This window comes from Salmo salar, chromosome ssa07 (genome assembly GCF_905237065.1).
Source record: "Salmo salar chromosome ssa07, Ssal_v3.1, whole genome shotgun sequence".
NCBI classification, from domain to species: Eukaryota; Metazoa; Chordata; class Actinopteri; order Salmoniformes; family Salmonidae; genus Salmo; species Salmo salar.
In genome coordinates, this window is record NC_059448.1 from 54,194,670 (window position 1) to 54,218,069 (window position 23,400).

At 44.3% G+C, this 23,400-nt stretch overlaps 1 protein-coding gene across 2 annotated transcripts in view; it reads right to left on the reverse strand.

The window, feature by feature from the left end:
• Positions 1 to 22,610, reverse strand: part of LOC106609608 (exocyst complex component 4) — a 284,451-nt gene extending 261,841 nt beyond the window's left edge. For both annotated transcript variants that reach the window (XM_045722267.1, XM_045722266.1), the window contains exons 1-3: positions 22,487 to 22,610; positions 19,450 to 19,639; positions 13,026 to 13,220 (exon numbers count right to left, since the gene is read on the reverse strand). In XM_045722267.1, coding sequence (XP_045578223.1) covers positions 13,026 to 13,220; positions 19,450 to 19,639; positions 22,487 to 22,566 — 465 coding nt within the window. In that variant the 5' untranslated portion in view covers positions 22,567 to 22,610. The remainder of the gene's footprint in view (positions 1 to 13,025; positions 13,221 to 19,449; positions 19,640 to 22,486) is intronic.
• Positions 22,611 to 23,400: the final 790 nt, after the last annotated feature.

Here is a 23,400-nt window from a genome sequence, read left to right on the forward strand (position 1 = left end):
GACTGACCAGCTCCTGTTGTTTTCTCCTGTTCTATACTGACCAGCTCCTGTTGTTTTCTCCTGTTGTGGACTGACCAGCTCCTGTTGTTTTCTCCTGTTGTGGACTGACCAGCTCCTGTTGTTTTCTCCTGTCGTGGACTGACCAGCTCCTGTGTTCTCCTGTTGTGCTGCTTGGACTGACCAGCTCCTGTGTTCTCCTGTTGTGCTGCTATGGACTGACCAGCTCCTGTGTTCTCCTGTTGTGCTGTTATGGACTGACCAGCTCCTGTTGTGCCTGCTATGGACTGACCAGCTCCTGTTGTGCTGCTATGGACTGACCAGCTCCTGTTTTCTCCTGTTGTGCTGCTATGGACTGACCAGCTCCTGTTGTTTTCTCCTGTTCTATACTGACCAGCTCCTGTTGTTTTCTCCTGTTGTGGACTGACCAGCTCCTGTTGTTTTCTCCTGTTGTGGACTGACCAGCTCCTGTTGTTTTCTCCTGTTGTGGACTGTCCAGCTCCTGTTGTTTTCTCCTGTTGTGGACTGACCAGCTCCTGTTGTTTTCTCCTGTTGTGGACTGACCAGCTCCTGTTGTTTTCTCCTGTTATGGACTGACCAGCTCCTGTTGTTTTCTCCTGTTGTGGACTGACCAGCTCCTGTTGTTTTCTCCTGTTGTGGACTGACCAGCTCCTGTTGTTTTCTCCTGTTCTATACTGTCCAGCTCCTGTTGTTTTCTCCTGTTGTGGACTGACCAGCTCCTGTTGTTTTCTCCTGTTATGGACTGACCAGCTCCTGTTGTTTTCTCCTGTTGTGGACTGACCAGCTCCTGTTGTTTTCTCCTGTTCTATACTGACCAGCTCCTGTTGTTTTCTCCTGTCGTGGACTGACCAGCTCCTGTTGTTTTCTCCTGTTGTGGACTGACCAGCTCCTGTTGTTTTCTCCTGTTGTGGACTGACCAGCTCCTGTTGTTTTCTCCTGTTGTGGACTGACCAGCTCCTGTTGTTTTCTCCTGTCGTGGACTGACCAGCTCCTGTTGTTTTCTCCTGTCGTGGACTGACCAGCTCCTGTTGTTTTCTCCTGTTCTATACTGTCCAGCTCCTGTTGTTTTCTCCTGTTCTATACTGACCAGCTCCTGTTGTTTTCTCCTGTTCTATACTGACCAGCTCCTGTTGTTTTCTCCTGTTCTATACTGACCAGCTCCTGTTGTTTTCTCCTGTTCTATACTGTCCAGCTCCTGTTGTTTTCTCCTGTTCTATACTGACCAGCTCCTGTTGTTTTCTCCTGTTCTATACTGACCAGCTCCTGTTGTTTTCTCCTGTTCTATACTGACCAGCTCCTGTTGTTTTCTCCTGTTCTATACTGACCAGCTCCTGTTGTTTTCTCCTGTTCTATACTGTCCAGCTCCTGTTGTTTTCTCCTGTTCTATACTGACCAGCTCCTGTTGTTTTCTCCTGTTGTGGACTGACCAGCTCCTGTTGTTTTCTCCTGTTGTGGACTGACCAGCTCCTGTTGTTTTCTCCTGTTCTATACTGACCAGCTCCTGTTGTTTTCTCCTGTTGTGGACTGACCAGCTCCTGTTGTTTTCTCCTGTTGTGGACTGACCAGCTCCTGTTGTTTTCTCCTGTTGTGTACTGACCAGCTCCTGTTGTTTTCTCCTGTTCTATACTGACCAGCTCCTGTTGTTTTCTCCTGTTCTATACTGACCAGCTCCTGTTGTTTTCTCCTGTTCTATACTGTCCAGCTCCTGTTGTTTTCTCCTGTTGTGGACTGACCAGCTCCTGTTGTTTTCTCCTGTTCTATACTGACCAGCTCCTGTTGTTTTCTCCTGTTCTATACTGACCAGCTCCTGTTGTTTTCTCCTGTTCTATACTGTCCAGCTCCTGTTGTTTTCTCCTGTTCTATACTGTCCAGCTCCTGTTGTTTTCTCCTGTTCTATACTGTCCAGCTCCTGTTGTTTTCTCCTGTTCTATACTGTCCAGCTCCTGTTGTTTTCTCCTGTTCTATACTGACCAGCTCCTGTTGTTTTCTCCTGTTCTATACTGTCCAGCTCCTGTTGTTTTCTCCTGTTCTATACTGTCCAGCTCCTGTGTTGTTTTCTCCTGTTCTATACTGTCCAGCTCCTGTTGTTTTCTCCTGTTCTATACTGTCCAGCTCCTGTTGTTTTCTCCTGTTCTATACTGTCCAGCTCCTGTTGTTTTCTCCTGTTCTATACTGTCCAGCTCCTGTTGTTTTCTCCTGTTGTGGACTGACCAGCTCCTGTTGTTTTCTCCTGTTGTGGACTGACCAGCTCCTGTTGTTTTCTCCTGTTGTGGACTGACCAGCTCCTGTTGTTTTCTCCTGTTGTGGACTGACCAGCTCCTGTTGTTTTCTCCTGTTGTTGACTGACCAGCTCCTGTTGTTTTCTCCTGTTCTATACTGACCAGCTCCTGTTGTTTTCTCCTGTTGTGGACTGACCAGCTCCTGTTGTTTTCTCCTGTTCTATACTGACCAGCTCCTGTTGTTTTCTCCTGTTATGGACTGACCAGCTCCTGTTGTTTTCTCCTGTCGTGGACTGACCAGCTCCTGTTGTTTTCTCCTGTTGTGGACTGACCAGCTCCTGTTGTTTTCTCCTGTCGTGGACTGACCAGCTCCTGTTGTTTTCTCCTGTTGTGGACTGACCAGCTCCTGTTGTTTTCTCCTGTTATGGACTGACCAGCTCCTGTTGTTTTCTCCTGTTGTGGACTGACCAGCTCCTGTTGTTTTCTCCTGTTATGGACTGACCAGCTCCTGTTGTTTTCTCCTGTTATGGACTGACCAGCTCCTGTTGTTTTCTCCTGTTCTATACTGACCAGCTCCTGTTGTTTTCTCCTGTCGTAGACTGACCAGCTCCTGTTGTTTTCTCCTGTTATATACTGTCCAGCTCCTGTTGTTTTCTCCTGTCGTGGACTGACCAGCTCCTGTTATATACTGACCAGCTCCTGTTGTTTTCTCCTGTCGTGGACTGACCAGCTCCTGTTGTTTTCTCCTGTTGTGGACTGACCAGCTCCTGTTATCTCATACTGACCAGCTCCTGTTGTTTTCTCCTGTTATGGACTGACCAGCTCCTGTTGTTTTCTCCTGTTCTGGACTGACCAGCTCCTGTTGTTTTCTCCTGTCTATGGACTGACCAGCTCCTGTTGTTTTCTCCTGTTCTGGACTGACCAGCTCCTGTTGTTTTCTCCTGTTGTTGACTGACCAGCTCCTGTTGTTTTCTCCTGTTCTATACTGACCAGCTCCTGTTGTTTTCTCCTGTTCTATACTGACCAGCTCCTGTTGTTTTCTCCTGTTATGGACTGACCAGCTCCTGTTGTTTTCTCCTGTTATGGACTGACCAGCTCCTGTTGTTTTCTCCTGTTATGGACTGACCAGCTCCTGTTGTTTTCTCCTGTTATGGACTGACCAGCTCCTGTTGTTTTCTCCTGTTGTGGACTGTCCAGCTCCTGTTGTTTTCTCCTGTTCTATACTGTCCAGCTCCTGTTGTTTTCTCCTGTTGTGGACTGACCAGCTCCTGTTGTTTTCTCCTGTTGTGTACTGACCAGCTCCTGTTGTTTTCTCCTGTTATGGACTGACCAGCTCCTGTTGTTTTCTCCTGTTATATACTGACCAGCTCCTGTTGTTTTCTCCTGTTGTGGACTGACCAGCTCCTGTTGTTTTCTCCTGTTATATACTGACCAGCTCCTGTTGTTTTCTCCTGTTATGGACTGACCAGCTCCTGTTGTTTTCTCCTGTTCTATACTGACCAGCTCCTGTTGTTTTCTCCTGTTGTGGACTGACCAGCTCCTGTTGTTTTCTCCTGTCGTGGACTGACCAGCTCCTGTTGTTTTCTCCTGTTGTGGACTGACCAGCTCCTGTTGTTTTCTCCTGTCGTGGACTGACCAGCTCCTGTTGTTTTCTCCTGTCGTGGACTGACCAGCTCCTGTTGTGCTGTTATGGACTGACCAGCTCCTGTTGTGCTGCTATGGACTGACCAGCTCCTGTGTTCTCCTGTTGTGCTGCTATGAACTGACCAGCTCCTGTTGTGCTGCTATGGACTGACCAGCTCCTGTGTTCTCCTGTTGTGCTGCTATGGACTGACCAGCTCCTGTGTTCTCCTGTTGTGCTGCTATGGACTGACCAGCTCCTGTGTTCTCCTGTTGTGCTGTTATGGACTGACCAGCTCCTGTTGTGCTGCTATGGACTGACCAGCTCCTGTTGTGCTGCTATGGACTGACCAGCTCCTGTTTTCTCCTGTTGTGCTGCTATGGACTGACCAGCTCCTGTGTTCTCCTGTTGTGCTGCTATGGACTGACCAGCTCCTGTTTTCTCCTGTTGTGCTGCTATGGACTGACCAGCTCCTGTGTTCTCCTGTTGTGCTGCTATGGACTGACCAGCTCCTGTGTTCTCCTGTTGTGCTGCTATGGACTGACCAGCTCCTGTTGTTTTCTCCTGTTGTGGACTGACCAGCCCCTGTTGTGCTGCTATGGACTGACCAGCTCCTGTTTTCTCCTGTTGTGCTGCTATGAACTGACCAGCCCCTGTTGTGCTGTTATACTGCCACCCCTGTTGTGCTGCTATGGACTGACCAGCTCCTGTTGTTTTCTCCTGTTGTGCTGCTATGGACTGACCAGCCCCTGTTGTGCTGCTATGGACTGACCAGCTCCTGTGTTCTCCTGTTGTGGACTGACCAGCTCCTGTTGTGCTGCTATGGACTGACCAGCCCCTGTTGTGCTGCTATGGACTGACCAGCTCCTGTTGTGCTGCTATGGACTGACCAGCTCCTGTTGTGCTGCTATGGACTGACCAGCTCCTGTTGTGCTGCTATGGACTGACCAGCTCCTGTGTTCTCCTGTTGTGCTGTTATGAACTGACCAGCTCCTGTTGTGCTGCTATGGACTGACCAGTTCCTGTGTTCTCCTGTTGTGGACTGACCAGCTCCTGTTGTGCTGCTATGAACTGACCAGCCCCTGTTGTGCTGCTATGGACTGACCAGCTCCTGTTGTGCTGTTATGGACTGACCAGCCCCTGTTGTGCTGCTATGGACTGACCAGCTCCTGTTGTGCTGCTATGGACTGACCAGTTCCTGTGTTCTCCTGTTGTGGACTGACCAGCTCCTGTTGTGCTGCTATGAACTGACCAGCCCCTGTTGTGCTGCTATGGACTGACCAGCTCCTGTGTTCTCCTGTTGTGCTGCTATGGACTGACCAGCTCCTGTGTTCTCCTGTTGTGCTGTTATGGACTGACCAGCTCCTGTGTTCTCCTGTTGTGCTGTTATGAACTGACCAGCTCCTGTGTTCTCCTGTTGTGGACTGACCAGCTCCTGTTGTGCTGTTATGAACTGACCAGCTCCTGTGTTCTCCTGTTGTGCTGTTATGAACTGACCAGCTCCTGTGTTCTCCTGTTGTGGACTGACCAGCCCCTGTTGTGCTGCTATGGACTGACCAGCTCCTGTGTTCTCCTGTTGTGCTGCTATGGACTGACCAGCTCCTGTGTTCTCCTGTTGTGCTGTTATGAACTGACCAGCTCCTGTGTTCTCCTGTTGTGGACTGACCAGCTCCTGTTGTGCTGCTATGAACTGACCAGCCCCTGTTGTGCTGCTATGGACTGACCAGCTCCTGTTGTGCTGTTATGGACTGACCAGCTCCTGTTGTGCTGCTATGGACTGACCAGCTCCTGTTGTGCTGTTATGAACTGACCAGCCCCTGTTGTGCTGTTATGGACTGACCAGCTCCTGTTTTCTCCTGTTGTGCTGCTATGGACTGACCAGCTCCTGTTGTGCTGCTATGGACTGACCAGCTCCTGTTGTGCTGCTATGGACTGACCAGCTCCTGTGTTCTCCTGTTGTGCTGCTATGGACTGACCAGCTCCTGTTGTGCTGCTATGGACTGACCAGCTCCTGTTTTCTCCTGTTGTGGACTGACCAGCTCCTGTTGTGCTGCTATGGACTGACCAGCCCCTGTTGTGCTGCTATGGACTGACCAGCTCCTGTTGTGCTGCTATGGACTGACCAGCTCCTGTTTTCTCCTGTTGTGGACTGACCAGCTCCTGTTGTGCTGCTATGGACTGACCAGCTCCTGTTGTGCTGCTATGGACTGACCAGCTCCTGTTTTCCCCTGTTGTGCTGCTATGGACTGACCAGCTCCTGTTGTGCTGCTATGGACTGACCAGCCCCTGTTGTGCTGCTATGGACTGACCAGCTCCTGTTGTGCTGCTATGGACTGACCAGCTCCTGTTGTGCTGCTATGGACTGACCAGCTCCTGTTGTGCTGCTATGGACTGACCAGCTCCTGTTGTGCTGCTATGGACTGACCAGCTCCTGTTGTGCTGCTATGGACTGACCAGCTCCTGTTGTGCTGCTATGGACTGACCAGCTCCTGTTGTGCTGCTATGGACTGACCAGCTCCTGTTGTGCTGCTATGGACTGACCAGCCCCTGTTGTGCTGCTATGGACTGACCAGCCCCTGTTGTGCTGCTATGGACTGACCAGCCCCTGTTGTGCTGCTATGGACTGACCAGATCCTGTTTTCTCCTGTTGTGCTGCTATGGACTGACCAGCTCCTGTTGTGCTGCTATGGACTGACCAGCTCCTGTGTTCTCCTGTTGTGCTGCTATGGACTGACCAGCTCCTGTTGTGCTGCTATGGACTGACCAGCTCCTGTGTTCTCCTGTTGTGCTGCTATGGACTGACCAGCTCCTGTCTGTGCTGCTATGGACTGACCAGCTCCTGTTGTGCTGCTATGGACTGACCAGCTCCTGTGTTCTCCTGTTGTGCTGCTATGGACTGACCAGCTCCTGTGTTCTCCTGTTGTGCTGTTATGGACTGACCAGCCCCTGTTGTGCTGCTATGGACTGACCAGCTCCTGTTTTCCTCCTGTTGTGCTGCTATGGACTGACCAGCTCCTGTGTTCTTTTGTGCTGCTATGGACTGACCAGCTCCTGTTGTGCTGCTATGGACTGACCAGTTCCTGTGTTCTCCTGTTGTGCTGCTATGGACTGACCAGCTCCTGTGTTCTCCTGTTGTGCTGCTATGGACTGACCAGCTCCTGTTGTGCTGCTATGGACTGACCAGCTCCTGTTGTGCTGCTATGGACTGACCAGCTCCTGTGTTCTCCTGTTGTGCTGCTATGGACTGACCAGCCCCTGTTGTGCTGCTATGAACTGACCAGTCCTCCTGTTGTGCTGCTCTGGACTGACCAGCTCCTGTTTTCTCCTGTTGTGCTGCTATGGACTGACCAGCCCCTGTTGTGCTGCTATGGACTGACCAGCCCCTGTTGTGCTGCTATGGACTGACCAGCTCCTGTTTCTCGTTGTGCTGCTATGGACTGACCAGCTCCCTGTTGTGCTGCTATGGACTGACCAGCTCCTGTTTCCCCTGTTGTGCTGCTATGGACTGACCAGCTCCTGTTGTGCTGCTATGGACTGACCAGCTCCTGTTCCTGTGTGCTGCTATGGACTGACCAGCTCCTGTTGTGCTGCTATGGACTGACCAGCTCCTGTGTTCTCCTGTTGTGCTGCTATGGACTGACCAGCTCCTGTTTTGTGTGCTGCTATGGACTGACCAGCTCCTGTTTGTTGTGCTGCTATGGACTGACCAGCTCCTGTGTTCTCCTGTTGTGCTGCTATGGACTGACCAGCCCCTGTTGTGCTGCTATGGACTGACCAGCTCGTTGTGCTGCTATGGACTGACCAGCTCCTGTTTTCTCCTGTTGTGCTGCTATGGACTGACCAGCCCCTGTTGTGCTGCTATGGACTGACCAGCTCCTGTTTTCCCCTGTTGTGCTGCTATGGACTGACCAGCTCCTGTTGTGCTGCTATGGACTGACCAGCTCCTGTGTTCTCCTGTTGTGCTGCTATGGACTGACCAGCTCCTGTTGTGCTGCTATGGACTGACCAGCTCCTGTGTTTCCTTGTGCTGCTATGGACTGACCAGCTCCTGTTGTGCTGCTATGGACTGACCAGCTCCTGTTGTGCTGCTATGGACTGACCAGCTCCTGTTGTGCTGCTATGGACTGACCAGCTCCTGTTGTGCTGCTATGGACTGACCAGCTCCTGTTGTGCTGCTATGGACTGACCAGCTCCTGTGTTCTCCTGTTGTGCTGCTATGGACTGACCAGCTCCTGTTGTGCTGCTATGGACTGACCAGCTCCTGTTGTGCTGCTATGGACTGACCAGCTCCTGTGTTCTCCTGTTGTGCTGCTATGGACTGACCAGCTCCTGTGTTCTCCTGTTGTGCTGCTATGGACTGACCAGCTCCTGTTTTCCCCTGTTGTGCTGTTACATAAATGAGACTGGCTCAACTGTTCTGGGGAACTACATTAAGCTTCATAATGTAAAATAATACACTTAAAAAAAATAAATAATGTTTTGACGGTATTGAAAAACCACCTGTGGCTTTTTCCAAATACCTGAGTATACCACCAAGCCTACCACTTCAGTGGTTCTTCCTTTAAAAGTTGCGTCCTACTGCAGCACCGCTTGCAGTGTGCTGCGTTTGTATGGCACACTAGAGTGCATGACATCATATTATTTTGTTGCCAATAACGCTAGTTTGACCACCAGAGGGCGTCTTTGAGAAGGTAAGTTATTGAAATGACATGGGGCTGTAGGCCTAATAGTCCTGTTTACTGTAGCTGGTTTAGCGTAACTTACTTTTTGGCATAAAGGATACAGTATATCAAACAACCATTCAAGTCATCCATGTCTTTAAATACAGTCAAGCATTTTAGATATAAAACGAAATAAAGGGTGCCTTGAATAATGAAACAATGAATAAACCGCAACATGTCGGCTAATGTGAGTGAATTCACAAATGGGAAAGGGGGATACCTAGTCAGTTGTCCAATTGAATGTATTCAAGTGAAATGTGTCTTCTGCATTTAACCCAACCCCTCAGAATCAGAATGGTGAGGGAGGCTGTCATAATCTAAACTACGTCTTCGGCACCCAGGGGAACAGTGGGTTAACTGCCTTGCTCAGGGGCACAATGACAGATTTTTAACTTGTCAGCTTCTTTAGGTTACTGGCCCAACGCTCGAACCACTAGGCTATGTGCTGCCCCTATGCATTTGACTGTTTTTAATATTGGCTGTACTAGAGACTTAACATTTTTTTGTTAGAACAGAATATATGGGATTGATCATAATTCGTTTTTTAATTATTATAGTAGTTGTTGTGCAGTTTACACTTTTAGAAATGTAGCTTAATAAGGATCCAACCCTTTTTTCTTATTCTTTTTTTTCACCTAAAATGACAAACCCAAATCTAACTGCCTGTAGCTCAGGACCTGAAGCAAGGATATGCATATTATTGATACCATTTGAAAGGAAACACTTTGAAGTTTGTGAAAATGTGAAATTAATGTAGGAGAATAAAACACATTAGATCTGGTAAAAGATAATACAAAGAAAAAACATGCGCTTTTTTGTGGGGGGGTTTGTACCATCATCTTTGAAATGCAAGAGAAAGGCCATAATGTATTATTCCAGCCAAAGCGCAATTTCGATTTTGGCCAATAGATGGCAGCAGAGTATGTGCAAAGCTTTAGACTGATCCAATGAACCATTGCATATCTATTCAAAATGTTATATCAAGACTTGGTTTATTAATACATTTTCAAGTTCATAATGGTGCACTCTCCTCAAACAATAGCATGGTATTCTTTCACTGTAATAGCTACTGTAAATTGGACAGTGCAGTTAGATTAACAAGAATTTAAGCTTTCTGCCCATGTCTCCGTCCTGGGATTTTTTTTTGTTACTTACAACCTCATGCTAATCACATTAGCTCAACCGTCCTGTGTGTGTGTGTGGGGGGGGGGCACTGATCCCGTAGAGGTTAACCACTTCTGGATGGAACCATAACAAATTACTATGAGAATAAATATCACTGAATGACATAAATATTAGAATAAAGTAGGCTAATGAAGGCAACAAATTGTTGCTGACTCAAACACCCAAAGTCATCCAATTGTTATAATAGGATTTGAAGCAGTAGCCTACCCGTGTGTGGTCAACTAGTTCAGCACCGTTTTGAGCTGAACTAGACTATTCTTGGAATAGAAACACCATAATATGAATCAATTTAATAAAAAAAACTGTGCATTTGGTGGGCTATGCAAAGAGATGAGAGTAGTGACATGCCTCGCAAACATTTAAAGTCTCTAAACTCGGCAAGAGTCTATTGTCCTGCTGATAGCCCATCAAGGGTGGCTGGCTTCTTTTGTATTCTTAAAAAGATCTCCAGCACAGAAGTGTGTTTCTATTCCAATCAAAAAAAGAGACTTGAATAATTCAACAGTAAATAAATGGCAAAATGTCAGCTAAAGCATTTGAATTCAGGAATTAATTCAAAATATGTTAAACCGTTTTTTTGTTGAGAAACTGACAATACAACAATACATTGATCTTCTCAGCAAGGTTTTACCCATGGTTGTGGAGCTGGGGGGAAGTGCAACTAAAATGTAGCGGAGATGTAGTTGAAATAAACATCTGTATTTTGAAAGAGTCTTTTTATTATTAACGAAAGCATAAAGATGTTGATTAACAAATAATGTATATGTGTCTATATGCGTTATATGGTCTTCTGTCTTCCTACATGGTCTTCTTTCGTTCAAAATAAGTTATATTATAATGCAGGGTTTAAGACACATTATTTCATATTCTTTGATGTGGAGTTAGAAATGTTCAACTTTATAGTACTTAAACATGAAATACATTGCAAGTTTGCCCCTTTTTGGCCATTAGGCTACACTTTACAATAGGACTCAACTCTGAATGACTGCAGCAACTATCAGTAATTAAAACTGTGGCACAAATTGGGGGATTTTTCACAACTAGCCGAGCTATTAGACTATCCTTTTGTATATTAATGGAGGTGTGAATGTTTCAGCCAGTCTCTCTCCTATCGCAGTCCTGCATCAGGCAAAAAATATATATTTCCTCTATCGCTTCAAGAGGCCTATTGTCCACCTGGTAATTGTGTGGTTCCAAAGGATAAAGCATCACCTTCAGATGGATGTGTGGTTTCAGAGAGAAGCTAGCTGTTAGCCTGCGACCAGGCACGGTGGATAAAGCGTCACCTTCAGATGGATTTGTGGTTTCAGAGAGAAGCTAGCTGTTAGCCTGCGACCAGGCACGGTGGATAAAGCATCACCTTCAGATGGATGTGTGGTTTCAGAGAGAAGCTAGCTGTTAGCCTGCGACCAGGCACGGTGGATAAAGCGTCACCTTCAGATAGATTTGTGGTTTCAGAGAGAAGCTAGCTGTTAGCCTGCGACCAGGCACGGTGGATAAAGCGTCACCTTCAGAAGGATGTGTGGTTTCAGAGAGAAGCTAGCTGTTAGCCTGCGACCAGGCACGGTGGATAAAGCGTCACCTTCAGAAGGATGTGTGGTTTCAGAGAGAAGCTAGCTGTTAGCCTGCGACCAGGCACGGTGGATAAAGCGTCACCTTCAGATGGATGTGTGGTTTCAGAGAGAAGCTAGCTGTTAGCCTGCGACCAGGCACGGTGGATAAAGCGTCACCTTCAGATGGATGTGTGGTTTCAGAGAGAAGCTAGCTGTTAGCCTGCGACCAGGCACGGTGGATAAAGTGTCACCTTCAGATGGATGTGTGGTTTCAGAGAGAAGCTAGCTGTTAGCCTGCGACCAGGCACGGTGGATGACATCATTTTCCTGCACGGCAATTTGAAGAAATCCTACTAAATAGGCCAAGTGTAAACTAATATATTAAATTGCCTAAATAAAACAAGTATATTTCATAAATAAATGAAGTAGCTCAGGTCTTGAAAATATGGGCAACTCCCTATCCTCGCTGGACTCTCTTTCATTCAGTTTCTTCTTCATATTAGCAAAGAAGAACTCCGTGTTTCACGAACTCACATTCTATAGAGGGGCTGTCACTCTTTCACACTGTGGTAAAAGACCATTTGTTATTTAGAATTATTTATTTCTGTTTTTAGAGGGAGAGAAACCAAAAGCCCACTGTGCCAATTTTTTGAAAATCGTCAGTCCACATGTCAAGTGTAATTGCGCCATTGTATTTACCCAAGTTCTCTCTCAACTCCAGGACCACCCGCCTGATGCAGGACTGTAGAGCCAGAGACTCTCGGACTGAAACATTCACACCTCCATCATTTAGGAAAAGATAGTCAATTTGTGCCACAGTTTAGACTACCGATAGATCTGTGTTCTAACTCCCCCTTGTGATAGTGTGGTGCAATGACAGAATGACGCAATTTACCACAATCTGCCACCATCTACCACAAACGGTCGTGGCATAAAGATCAGAACGTTTAAAGGAAGAACCACTACATACATAACAGTTAATATATTTAGCTCAGATGGGAGTGATTTTCCTAAATAGTGTCACCAGCTTCCATCAACTTCACCACACCATGTAAAAAGTGCTTTAATGTAGATTTTAGGTTTGCGGCCCCCACAAAGGACTTCGAGTGGGAGACAAAGAGACAGAAGGTCTTCAGGGGCCTCAGGGGGCCAGACATCCCTCGTCCTCCCTCTCAAATCTGCCTGTTCTGGAGCAGAGATGAACTGACTAGGCCCTACTTACCTGAGTTTGGAAGAAGAGTGTAGGAGTGAACGGAGGAAGAAGGGAAAGGAGAGACCACTGAGTTGTACCAGCCATTTAGTGCTTTGGCCCCCGCAGAGCGTGCCACAAAACACACATCAAAGTCAACCCACACACCTGTGGTGGCCCCTGGGCCGCTTTCACGAAGCTGACCGGCTGGAAGGGAGATTGGGTCGTGTTCATAAGGCACCAAATGGAAGAAAACTGACAGTCCAGCCTGTCCATTTCTGTAGCCAAGGAGGACAGCAATCATGTAATATGATAGTCAAGTGTCAGGTCAACGTCAGGAATTCAAAATCTAGCTGGATGTCTGGATTGCCATATCCCGGTGTTAATCATACGAATCCCATTCTCTTGCACTCACGCCCCACCATGGCCCCAAACATCAAACTTAACACACTTTTCATACAAACCACATCCTCACCTACCACCCCACCTCCACATGCATACACACTCACTCACTCTTACCAGCATGTCGGTGGCGTGCAGGTAGTGCTTGCTGGCCATGCAGGCCTCCAGTCTCTGTGGGACCTGCTTGATACTCTCGATCTCGTCCAGCAGGTTGAGGACGTGTTTATGCTCGATGCCTTCGATCCACAGCTTCCTCAGTTCATCCCTCTTGCAGTGGAGCAGCATCTTACAGGACAGCAGGTTCTCCTTCACCTGGGATACAATGGGACATCACACAGGTCAGACACCAGGGTGTTCATCAGGCGATAAAGGGAAAAAAATTGACTGAAACAGGGACAGAGTACTTGGACTGTTGTAAAATGTTTTGCGTCGGTGTGCGCTAATGAATCAACCCCACCCCCAGGGTGAGACAGGTGAGGCACCAGGGTTGTGTTCATTAGGCACCAAACTAAAGAAAGTTGACTGAAACAGGGAGGGACTACTAATCAATAAGAAACTCTTTTTCATCTCTGCTGCAAAGCATTTTTAAACGTTTTCTGTTGTGTGCCCTAATGAACATGACCCATGGGTCCGTTCAGAGACAAGAGAGGCAAGCGTTTAGAATGTTCAGATAGAAATGTATTGCGCAGAACAGACGTGATTATTTGTCAGGTAGAATAGGGAGTTATGTCAGCTCTATTCATTACATTTCTATCTGGAACGTTCTAAATAGTTTCATGGACACATGAACACTCTCCTTTCAGTTTCAAAGCTCAGAATCCTGCCTGAATCAATGGGCACTTAATGTGGCACAAAAGCACCATTTCACACAAGTCTTAGGAAACCTTTCTTGGTTCTCTTTGTAACAGTCTCACATACAGTTGAAGTCAGAAGTTTACATACAGCTTAGCCAAATACATTTAAATGTCAGGAATTGTGAAAAACGGAGTTTAATCCATTTAATCCTAGTAAATTCCCTGTCTTAGGTCAGTTAGGATCACCACTTTATTTTAAGAATGTGAAATGTCAGAATAATAGTAGAGAGAATTATTTATTTCAGCTTTTATTTCTTTCATCACATTCCCAGTGGGTCAGAAGTTTACATACACTCAATTAGTATTTGGTAGCATTGCCTTCAAATTGTTTAACTTGGGTCAAATGTTTTGGGAGGCCACCCACAACAAGTTGGGTGAATTTTTGCCCATTCCTCCTGACAGAGCTGGTGTAACTGAGTCAGGCTTTTTCAGTTCTGCCCACAAATTTTCTATTGGATTGAGGTCAGGGCTTTGTGATGGCCACTCCAATACCTTGACTTTGTTGTCCTTAAGCCATTTTGCCCAAACTTTGGAAGTATGCTTGAGGTCATTGACCATTTGGAAGACCCATTTGCGACCAAGCTTTAACTTCCTGACTGAGGTCTTGAGATGTTGCCTCAACATATCCACATCATTTTCCATTCTCATCTATTTTGTGAAGTGCACCAGTCCCTCCTGCAGCAAAGCACCCCCACAACATGATGCTGCCACCCCCGTGCTTCACGGTTGGGATGGTGTTCTTCGGCTTGCAAGCCTCCCCCTTTTTCCTCCAAACATAACGATGGTCATTATGGCCAAACGGTTCTATTTTTTGTTTCATCAGACCAGAGGACATTTCTCCAAAAAGTACAATCTTTGTCCCCATGTGCAGTTGCAAACCGCAGTCTGGATTTTTTATGGCGGTTTTGGAGCAGTGGCTTCATCCTTGCTGAGTGGCCTTTCAGGTTATGTCAATATAGGAATCGTTTTACTGTGGATATAGATACTTTTGTACCTGTTTCCTCCAGCATCTTCACTAGGTCCTTTGCTGCTGTTCTGGGATTGATTTGCACGTTTTGCACCAAAGTACGTTCATCTCTAGGAGACAGAACGTGATCGCTTCCAGGGCTGTATGACGGCTGCGTGATCCCATGGTGTTTATACTTGCGTACTATCGTTTGTACAGATGAATGTAGCACATTCAGGCATTTGGAAATTGCTCCTAAGGATGAACCAAACTTGTGGAGGTCTAGAATTTGTTTTCTGAGGTCTTGGCGGATTTCTTTTGATTTTCCCATGATGTTAAACAAAGAGGCACTGAGTTTGAATGATGTCAATTAGCCTATCGGAAGCTTCTAAAGCCATGACATAATTTTCTGGAATTTTACAAGCTGTTTAAAGGCACAGTCAACTTAGTATACTTTAACTTCTGACCCACTGGAATTGTGATACAGTGAATTATAAGTGAAATAATATGTCTGTAAACAATTGTTAGAAAATGTACTTGTGTCATGCACAAAGTAGATGTCCTAACTGACTTGCCAAAACTATAGTTTGTTAACAAGAAATATGTGGAGTGGTAGAAAAACGAGTTTTAATGACACCAACCTAAGTTTATGTAAACTCGGGTGCACCTCGGCCATGCACAAGGTACTAAACAATATCATAATCGCCATCGATAAAAGACAGTACTGTGCAGCCGTCTTCATCGACCTGGCCAAGGCTTTCGACTCTGTCAATCACCATATCCTTATCGGCAGACTCAACAGCATTGGTTTCTCAAATGACTGCCTCGCCTGGTTCACCAGCTACTTCTCAGACAGAGTTCAGTGTGTCAAATCAGAGGGCCTGTTGTCCGGACCTCTGACAGTCTCTATGGGGGTACCACAGGGTTCAATTCTTGTGCCGACTCTTTTCTCTGTATATATCAACGATGTCGCTCTTGCTGCGGGTGATTCCCTGATCCACCTCTACGCAGACGACACCATTCTGTATACATCTGGCCCTTCTTTGGACACTGTGTTAACAAACCTCCAAAAAAACTTCAATGCCATACAACACTCCTTCGATGGCCTCCAACTGCTCTTAAACGCTAGTAAAACCAAAAATGCATGCTTTTCAACCGTTCACTGCCCGCACCCTCCCGCCCGCCCAGCATCACTACTGGACGGTTCTGACTTAGAATATGTGGACAACTACAAATACCTAGGTTTCTGGCTAGACTGTAAACTCTCCTTCCAGACTCATATTAAACATCTCCAATCCAAAATGAAATCTAGAATCGGCTTCCTATTTTGCAACAAAGCCTCCTTCACTCATGCTGCCAAACATATCCTCGTAAAACTGACTATCCAACCGATCCTTGACTTGGGCGATGTCATTTACAAAATAGCTTCCAATACTCTACTCAGCAAACTGGATGCAGTCTATCACAGTGGGTAAAGAAATTCAAAAGGGGTGATGGTTTTAATTAACAGTAATTTTCATTCAAATGTGCAAATTGTCCAAACAGATTATCAAGGTAGCTGGATTATTTTATATATGTTATTGGACAATAAACAGATATTGCTTATTAACCTATACGGTCCGGATAATGATGATCCAAGCTTCTTTGAAAAAAATATTTTTTATATATATATATATATATATATATATATATATATATATATATATATATATATATACACACATTTATCAACTCTACAAGCAACACTAGACTCTATTATTATGGTGGGAGATTTTAAATACGGTCTTAATTACCTCTCTGGACCGGAAAGGAAATCACCCTCAGGCACTTAAGGAAATCATAAATGTCATGGATATATTGGAATTAGTGTATATACGGAGACTTAAACTATCTAGAGGAGTAAAACAAGGTTGTCCACTATCGGCATATTTATTTGTTATTGCCATCGAAATGTTAGCTGTTAAGATTAGATCAAATAATAATATTTAGGGATTCGAAATCCGTGGCTTAAAAACTAAGGTGTCATTGTACGCCGATGATTCATGTTTTCTTTTAAAACCACAATTAGAGTCTCTCCACGGCCTCAGAGGATCTGGATACTTGTGCTATCCTCTCTGGATTAAAACCAAATAATTAAGTGTACTATATTACATATTGGATCACTAAACAATGCACATTTTACATTACCATGTAGTTTACCAATTAAATGGTCTGACGGAGATGTGGACATACTCGGTATACAAATCCCAAAAGAAAGAAATGATCTCACTCCAATACATTTTTATAGAAAGTTATCAAAAATAGATAGGTATTTTCCTTTCCATGGTAGCAAGATCTTGTCTATTTGTGGAAAAATCACCCTGATTAACTCTTTAGTCATATCACAGTTTACCTATTTGCTTATTGTTTGCCAACACCTAGTGACTTGCTTTTTAAATTCTATGAACATAAAATATTCAATTGTATTTGGAACAGCAAGCCAGATAAAATTAAAAGGGCCTATTTATATAACGAATATGAATTCGGAGGGCAGAAATGATTACATATTAAAGCATTAGACCTCTCACTAAAGGCATCAGTCATACCAAAGTTATATTTAAATCCAAACTGGTTTTCTAGTAAATTGGTACGAATGTCTCATCCTATGTTCAAGAAGGGCCTTTTTCCCTTTATTCAGATTACACCTGCCCACTTTCGGTTGTTTGAAAAGGAAATAATCTCCAAAATATCTTTATTTTTTAAACAAGCCTTAGAAAGTTGGTTGCAATTTCAGTTTAATCCACAGAACAAATAATACAACAAATATTGTGGTTAAATTCAAATATAGTAATTGATAAAAAAAAACGGTATTTTTCGAAGAAATGTTTAAAAAAGGTATAATTTTAGTGAATGATATTATAAATAGGACTGGTGGAGTGATGTCACACATGCAGCTAACACAGACATATGGAAATGTCTGCTCAACCCAAAATTACAACCATTTAATTGCAGCATTACCACAAAAATGGAAGAGGCAAGTAGAAGGGGAAAAAAGTAAGGAACTTGTATGTCGGCCCTGTATTAAAGAACATAAATGGTTAAAGAAAAGTGTGATAAATAAAAACATATATCAATTTCATTTAAGGACCAAAAAACTGACAGCTGTGCCATATAAATTGCAAAATAGTTGGGAAGAGATTTTTGATGTACCCATTCCATGGCACATGGTTTATGAATTGATACGCAAAACAATGCCGGATTCAAAACTTCGACTTTTTCAATTTAAATTACTATACAAAATTCTTGCAACTAATAGAATGTTATATATATGGGGGATACAATCTTCACAGCTCTGCAGATTCTGCTGTGCGGAGGCAGAGTCATTAGATCATTTATTTTGGTATTGTCCATATGTACAGTGCCTTGCGAAAGTATTCGGCCCCCTTGAACTTTTCGACCTTTTGCCACATTTCAGGCTTCAAACATAAAGATATAAAACTGTAATTTTTTGTGAAGAATCAACAACAAGTGGGACACAATTATGAAGTGGAACGAAATTTATTGGATATTTCAAACTTTTTTAACAAATAAAAAACTGAAAAATTGGCCGTGCAAAATTATTCAGCCCCCTTAAGTTAATACTTTGTAGCGCCACCTTTTGCTGCGATTACAGCTGTAAGTCGCTTGGGGTATGTCTCTATCAGTTTTGCACATTGAGAGACTGACATTTTTGCCCATTCTTCCTTGCAAAACAGCTCGAGCTCAGTGAGGTTGGATGGAGAGTGTTTGTGAACAGCAGTTTTCAGTTCTTTCCACAGATTCTCGATTGGATTCAGGTCTGGACTTTGACTTGGCCATTCTAACCATTCAAAATCACTGAAGCTGGAGACTTATATTTCCGTCACTAACTTTAAACATCTGCTATCTGAGCAGCTAACCGATCTATAAATAGCCCACCCAATCTACCTACCTCATCCCCAAATTGTTTTAATTTACTTTTCCGCTCTTTTGCACACCAGTATTTGTACTTGCACATCATCATCTGCTCATCTTTCACTCCAGTATTAATTTGCTAAACTGTAATTACTTGGCTACTATGGCCTATTTATTGCCTTACCTCCTCACGCCATTTGCACACAGTGTATATAGACTTTCTTTTTTTCTATTGTGTTATTGACTGTACGCTTGTTAATTCCATGTGTAACTCTGTGTTGTTGTTTGTGTCGCACTGCTTTGCTTTATCTTGGCCAGGTCGCAGTTGTAAATGAGAACTTGTTCTCAACTAGCTTACCTGGTTAAATAAAAGGTGAAATACAAAAATAAAAACTTCCGACTTCAACTGTACATCCAGACACACAGACACACAGCCTGGAGAGATGGGAATGACATCACACTGTTGGTGAACACTGGCGGGCTATCCCAGAGGCTCTAACAGTGACGCAGGTGTCAGAGCCACACACACACACACACAGGAACTCTAGAGAAATCAGCCAGGCCCTCACACTGCCTGCTACTAATGTCCTTGATGTACAACTCCCTGGGACCATCACTCTGCATTCACACTGTTATTCACAGGCCATGTACATGTTCTGAATGGTTTGTTGCAAATGTTTTTACTTTTAAACTCTGCGTTGTGGGAAAGGGCTTGTAAGTAAGCAATTCACAGTAAGGTCTACACTTGATGTATTCGGCACATCAGGTGACAAATTAAAATCAATTTGATTGATTTGATTTGAAACATTGTGTGTGTGTTCCCTCTCACCCCTTTGATCTTGTTACGGGAGCTGGTGATTCTCTCTGTGATGCTCTGGTAGGTCCGGATGGCGGTGGTCAGCTCAGCGTAGTGTTGGACGATCTGCTCATCCAGGTCCCGGTCGCACTTCTCAAACGCCTCCTCCAGGCGGCCCTTCTCCGTCTCTCTGTCCTGCTTGTCATCGCTGCTGGACAGGGTCCTACACAGACACAGGGGGAAGCAGGCCAAGGCTCATCAGTTGTCTGTCAAGGTGTCACCTTGTGGTCCTTTTCGTAATCTTGTGTAGGCCTAACTTCTAGTTAATCATTTTGTCTAGTCACTAGATCTGGGTAAAATACAGGCAGCAAGTAGCCTAGCGGTTAGAGCGTTGGCCCAATAAGCAAAAGGTCACCGATTTGAATTCCCGAGCTGACAAGGTGAAAAATATGTTGAGCAAGGCACTTAACCCTAATTGGTCCAAGGTCGCCGTTGATAATGACAGACCATGGCCGTGACCCCACTCTCCGAGGACGTCTATACAACCCAAAAAAAAACATTTCCAATTCGCACATGAGTATTAATACACACTTGTACACGTGTGAAATAGGACAAATATAAGCACCCACCAAATTATTATTATTATTAAATTGGCTATGTCAAATATTTCCAGTTAGGGGCCAAATTGGGCTGAGCTTGATTTCATTTTTCGAGTACAAAATGCAACCGATGGAATAGTCCTAGAAGAGCAAACTCCGACCAAAATCAAGTGTGCACTTCAAATACGTCAAACACATTTGACCCAGGCACCTCTAGTAAACATATGCATCCCTTTCACACGTATGTTGCGATCTTCCAGAAGTCAGTCATTACCCTACCCCAGGCTATTCAACTATATTCTTACAGATGTAAAAAACTTAATTACATGGGTGCCGGACATTTTCCACATGTGATTATTCTTCAGAAGAACTGTATAAAAAAGCAATACACACACCAATAAAGCACTTTTCTTCAAATTAAATGTTGCTAAAAGTAATTAGAAAAGAAGTAGAGGGTGCTCAACCAATGTGAATCAAGGTGCAACCCCAAAAAAGTATTATTATTGAAAAGGAAAAGGCACAACACTCGCTCACCTATTAAAAGGTTCTTAAAAGTAACTCGGGTATTTTAGAATGTGAAAACTAAGCAACACAAAGATATGTCAAATCAGGTAATGCCAAATTCCAGTCTGTAGGAAGTATGCTTTGAATTAATTTCCCTCAGTCATTAGGTGTTTTTCTTGTAATGAGTCAATGAGAGCATCAGAAAGGGAAAGGTGTTTGTGTTCCTGAGAGTGGTAGCTTTCAGGAATGGGTTCATAATATTTTGTAGCTTAAACCATTCAAACGCTGGAGTCAAATTCATATGAAGAAAAAAAAGTTATAAAATCAACAGGCTCTAGAAACCACACTAGACAACCACAATAGTGTTTGTCATTTTGGCTCTGAATGTTGGATTTTGGCAGAGATTTTGTTGCAGATATTTGATTAATGTTTATGAATTGATGAAAGGGCCAGTCTTAAATAAACGGGCAGGATCTGGCTGACGGGCGACCAGTTGAATACCCCTGTCCTACAGTAAAGAATAATCAAACCAAATTGGCTTAACATAAAAGTGCCAGGTTTTATATCCTGAAAACCATGCCAGTCTTGTGTGTCATAGACCCAGGGGATGGGACAATGTTGAGTAACAGACTTGACAACACTTGTTTTAGCCCTGTATTTCATCAAACTCCAAACCACACATAAAATAAGGGGAGAAGTAAAAGTCTCCCTCAAGAGCTCATTAAAGCTTCCTCGCTCTTCACACACAGCTGAAAGCTGGAAGGGGGAGAAGATTCTTAGCAGCATCCCCCTAGAGCGGGTTGAGATGCCTACTTGACACAAGTGAGAGCTGAAACACAAAGCAAGTGATCTCGTCCATTCTCTGTTAATGTAATATAACTAGTTATTTACCATGCCGTCATTTCCAACCTAACTAGTTACCATACTTCATATAACCTCACCTGAACTTATCAAACCTGAATCCTTAGCTCTGACATGCACCATCACCCATGACTAATTCAAAAACTAGACTTACAGTAGCCTAGTCCCATTTACAAAATGAAAGTGGCATGGGGTAACCATGGTAACAGTCTGGCATATTAGGCAAGCAGTAGCCATAAGGAAAGGTACATAAGAAAGGGAAGATAATCTTTGTCGCAGACAACAATTGCATACAGAATGGGATTTTGCCTCAAAGTGCATCAATGTGGGGTCTCAACAGTCAGTGTCAAGTTGCCACCGGCTGCAAAATGCTGCACCCTCGCTCCCATGCACACTGATATCTGTCAAACCCAGTAGACTACAGCTCCGTTTAATCTAGAGAAAAAAGGGGTAAAGAGAGCTACTCTACTAAGTTACGGCAATGGCTACTTAAAATGGCGTGGAAACACACAGTAAACGACATGTCATGACATAAACGACACTGTTCAAGCCAAGACCAACCCGTGATGATCATGGCACCCTGTCAGCGAAGGGCAGCAGCAGGCTATAAATGGGTGCTGATGCTGAACAACAAGCATGCATTGCATATGTGGTCTTATCTAGCTAATAAGTTATCTTGTCTCTGTTCATAACTCAGTGTCTGAACCAAGTCGCGAGCTTGTTGTATGAGCAGGGGAGGTCAGCTGTCAAAAGCGTGACAGCTAGCTAACGAAAGCTAACGGTCGACTAGCTAGCAAGTGGCTTCTTCCTCACGCCTTCCTTGTGACTTTTGAAGAAGAGTGTTATTTGACTCACAATGATGATAAACACTGCTAAATTACGCTAACAGGTCGCGATGACAAACATTAGTTAGCGTAGCTGACTAACATTTCCTCAAAACTCACTTGACATAAAACTAGCTAGCTAACCGATAGGAAGCTAACAACAGGAAGGATGTTTCTCCTTGTCCACGGCCTGAAATGACAGGCCTAGTTAATGAAAACAGTAGTGCCCACTGGCGTCTTATGTCGACAGGATAATTCAACCGTCAATTTGAGTGGGCTTACCTTATAACGGAGATAAGTAAGCCTGAAGGGTCTTTGCTTTTGCTAACAGCACTCCGGTATCTCCCTGTATCAGCTGCCATTTTTCCAGCTACTGCACCCAAACAGAATGACAACCTACCAATGAGAGACGAGGAAATGTTTTCAGCTTCGGTAGTGTGGCTGTGAAAGCTGGGAGTTGTAGTCCAAAATCTGTCTCGATTTGTTGATATTGTCCTTTGTAGATTTTTTTAATACAAATCCTCTGTGCTTACAAAACGCCCATGGAGATTTTAGCATGTAAATCTTGGTGGGGCAAACAAAAAAAACAAAAATGTTAGATGCATGCCATCAAAGCGACATTACAACACAACAAAACATTAATTGCACGATAACTGACAAACTGTTAGGGCCTACATAAAGCTGTCCTAACAGCAGCGCTTTCTTTACAGCACCATGGAGTGAATCCTGACCACTGCTACACCTGACTATCAGCGGAGCCTTGTCTGGCAGAGAAAAAATGAATTCAGCCTCATTTACTGCCTTTAAAAAAAACGTTGCTGATATGGCTGACTTGCTTAAACAAATGTGGTTTCTCATGACAATTGAGATGTACAAACTATGGCATAAGGGGACGACAAGCGGATAAGAAGCAATCCGTAATTTCGATTAGGACATTAATGAGAGAGCTAGGGCGGATGTACTCAATGTAACAATTTGTTTAGCACTTTTGAAATTAAAATGTACAGTGACAGAATCCAGAACATGGGCCTTTCTTACAGTGTTCTCCCTGTACACCAAGACAAAACCGTAGGATAAATAAACAGGGCATATTAGCAGACAATGAAAGCTCTTACAATATTCAATGATTACATTTCTCTAAAACAGGCTATAGGCTACATGTGCACCACCAAGTCAGAACAGTAGCCTCAGTTATG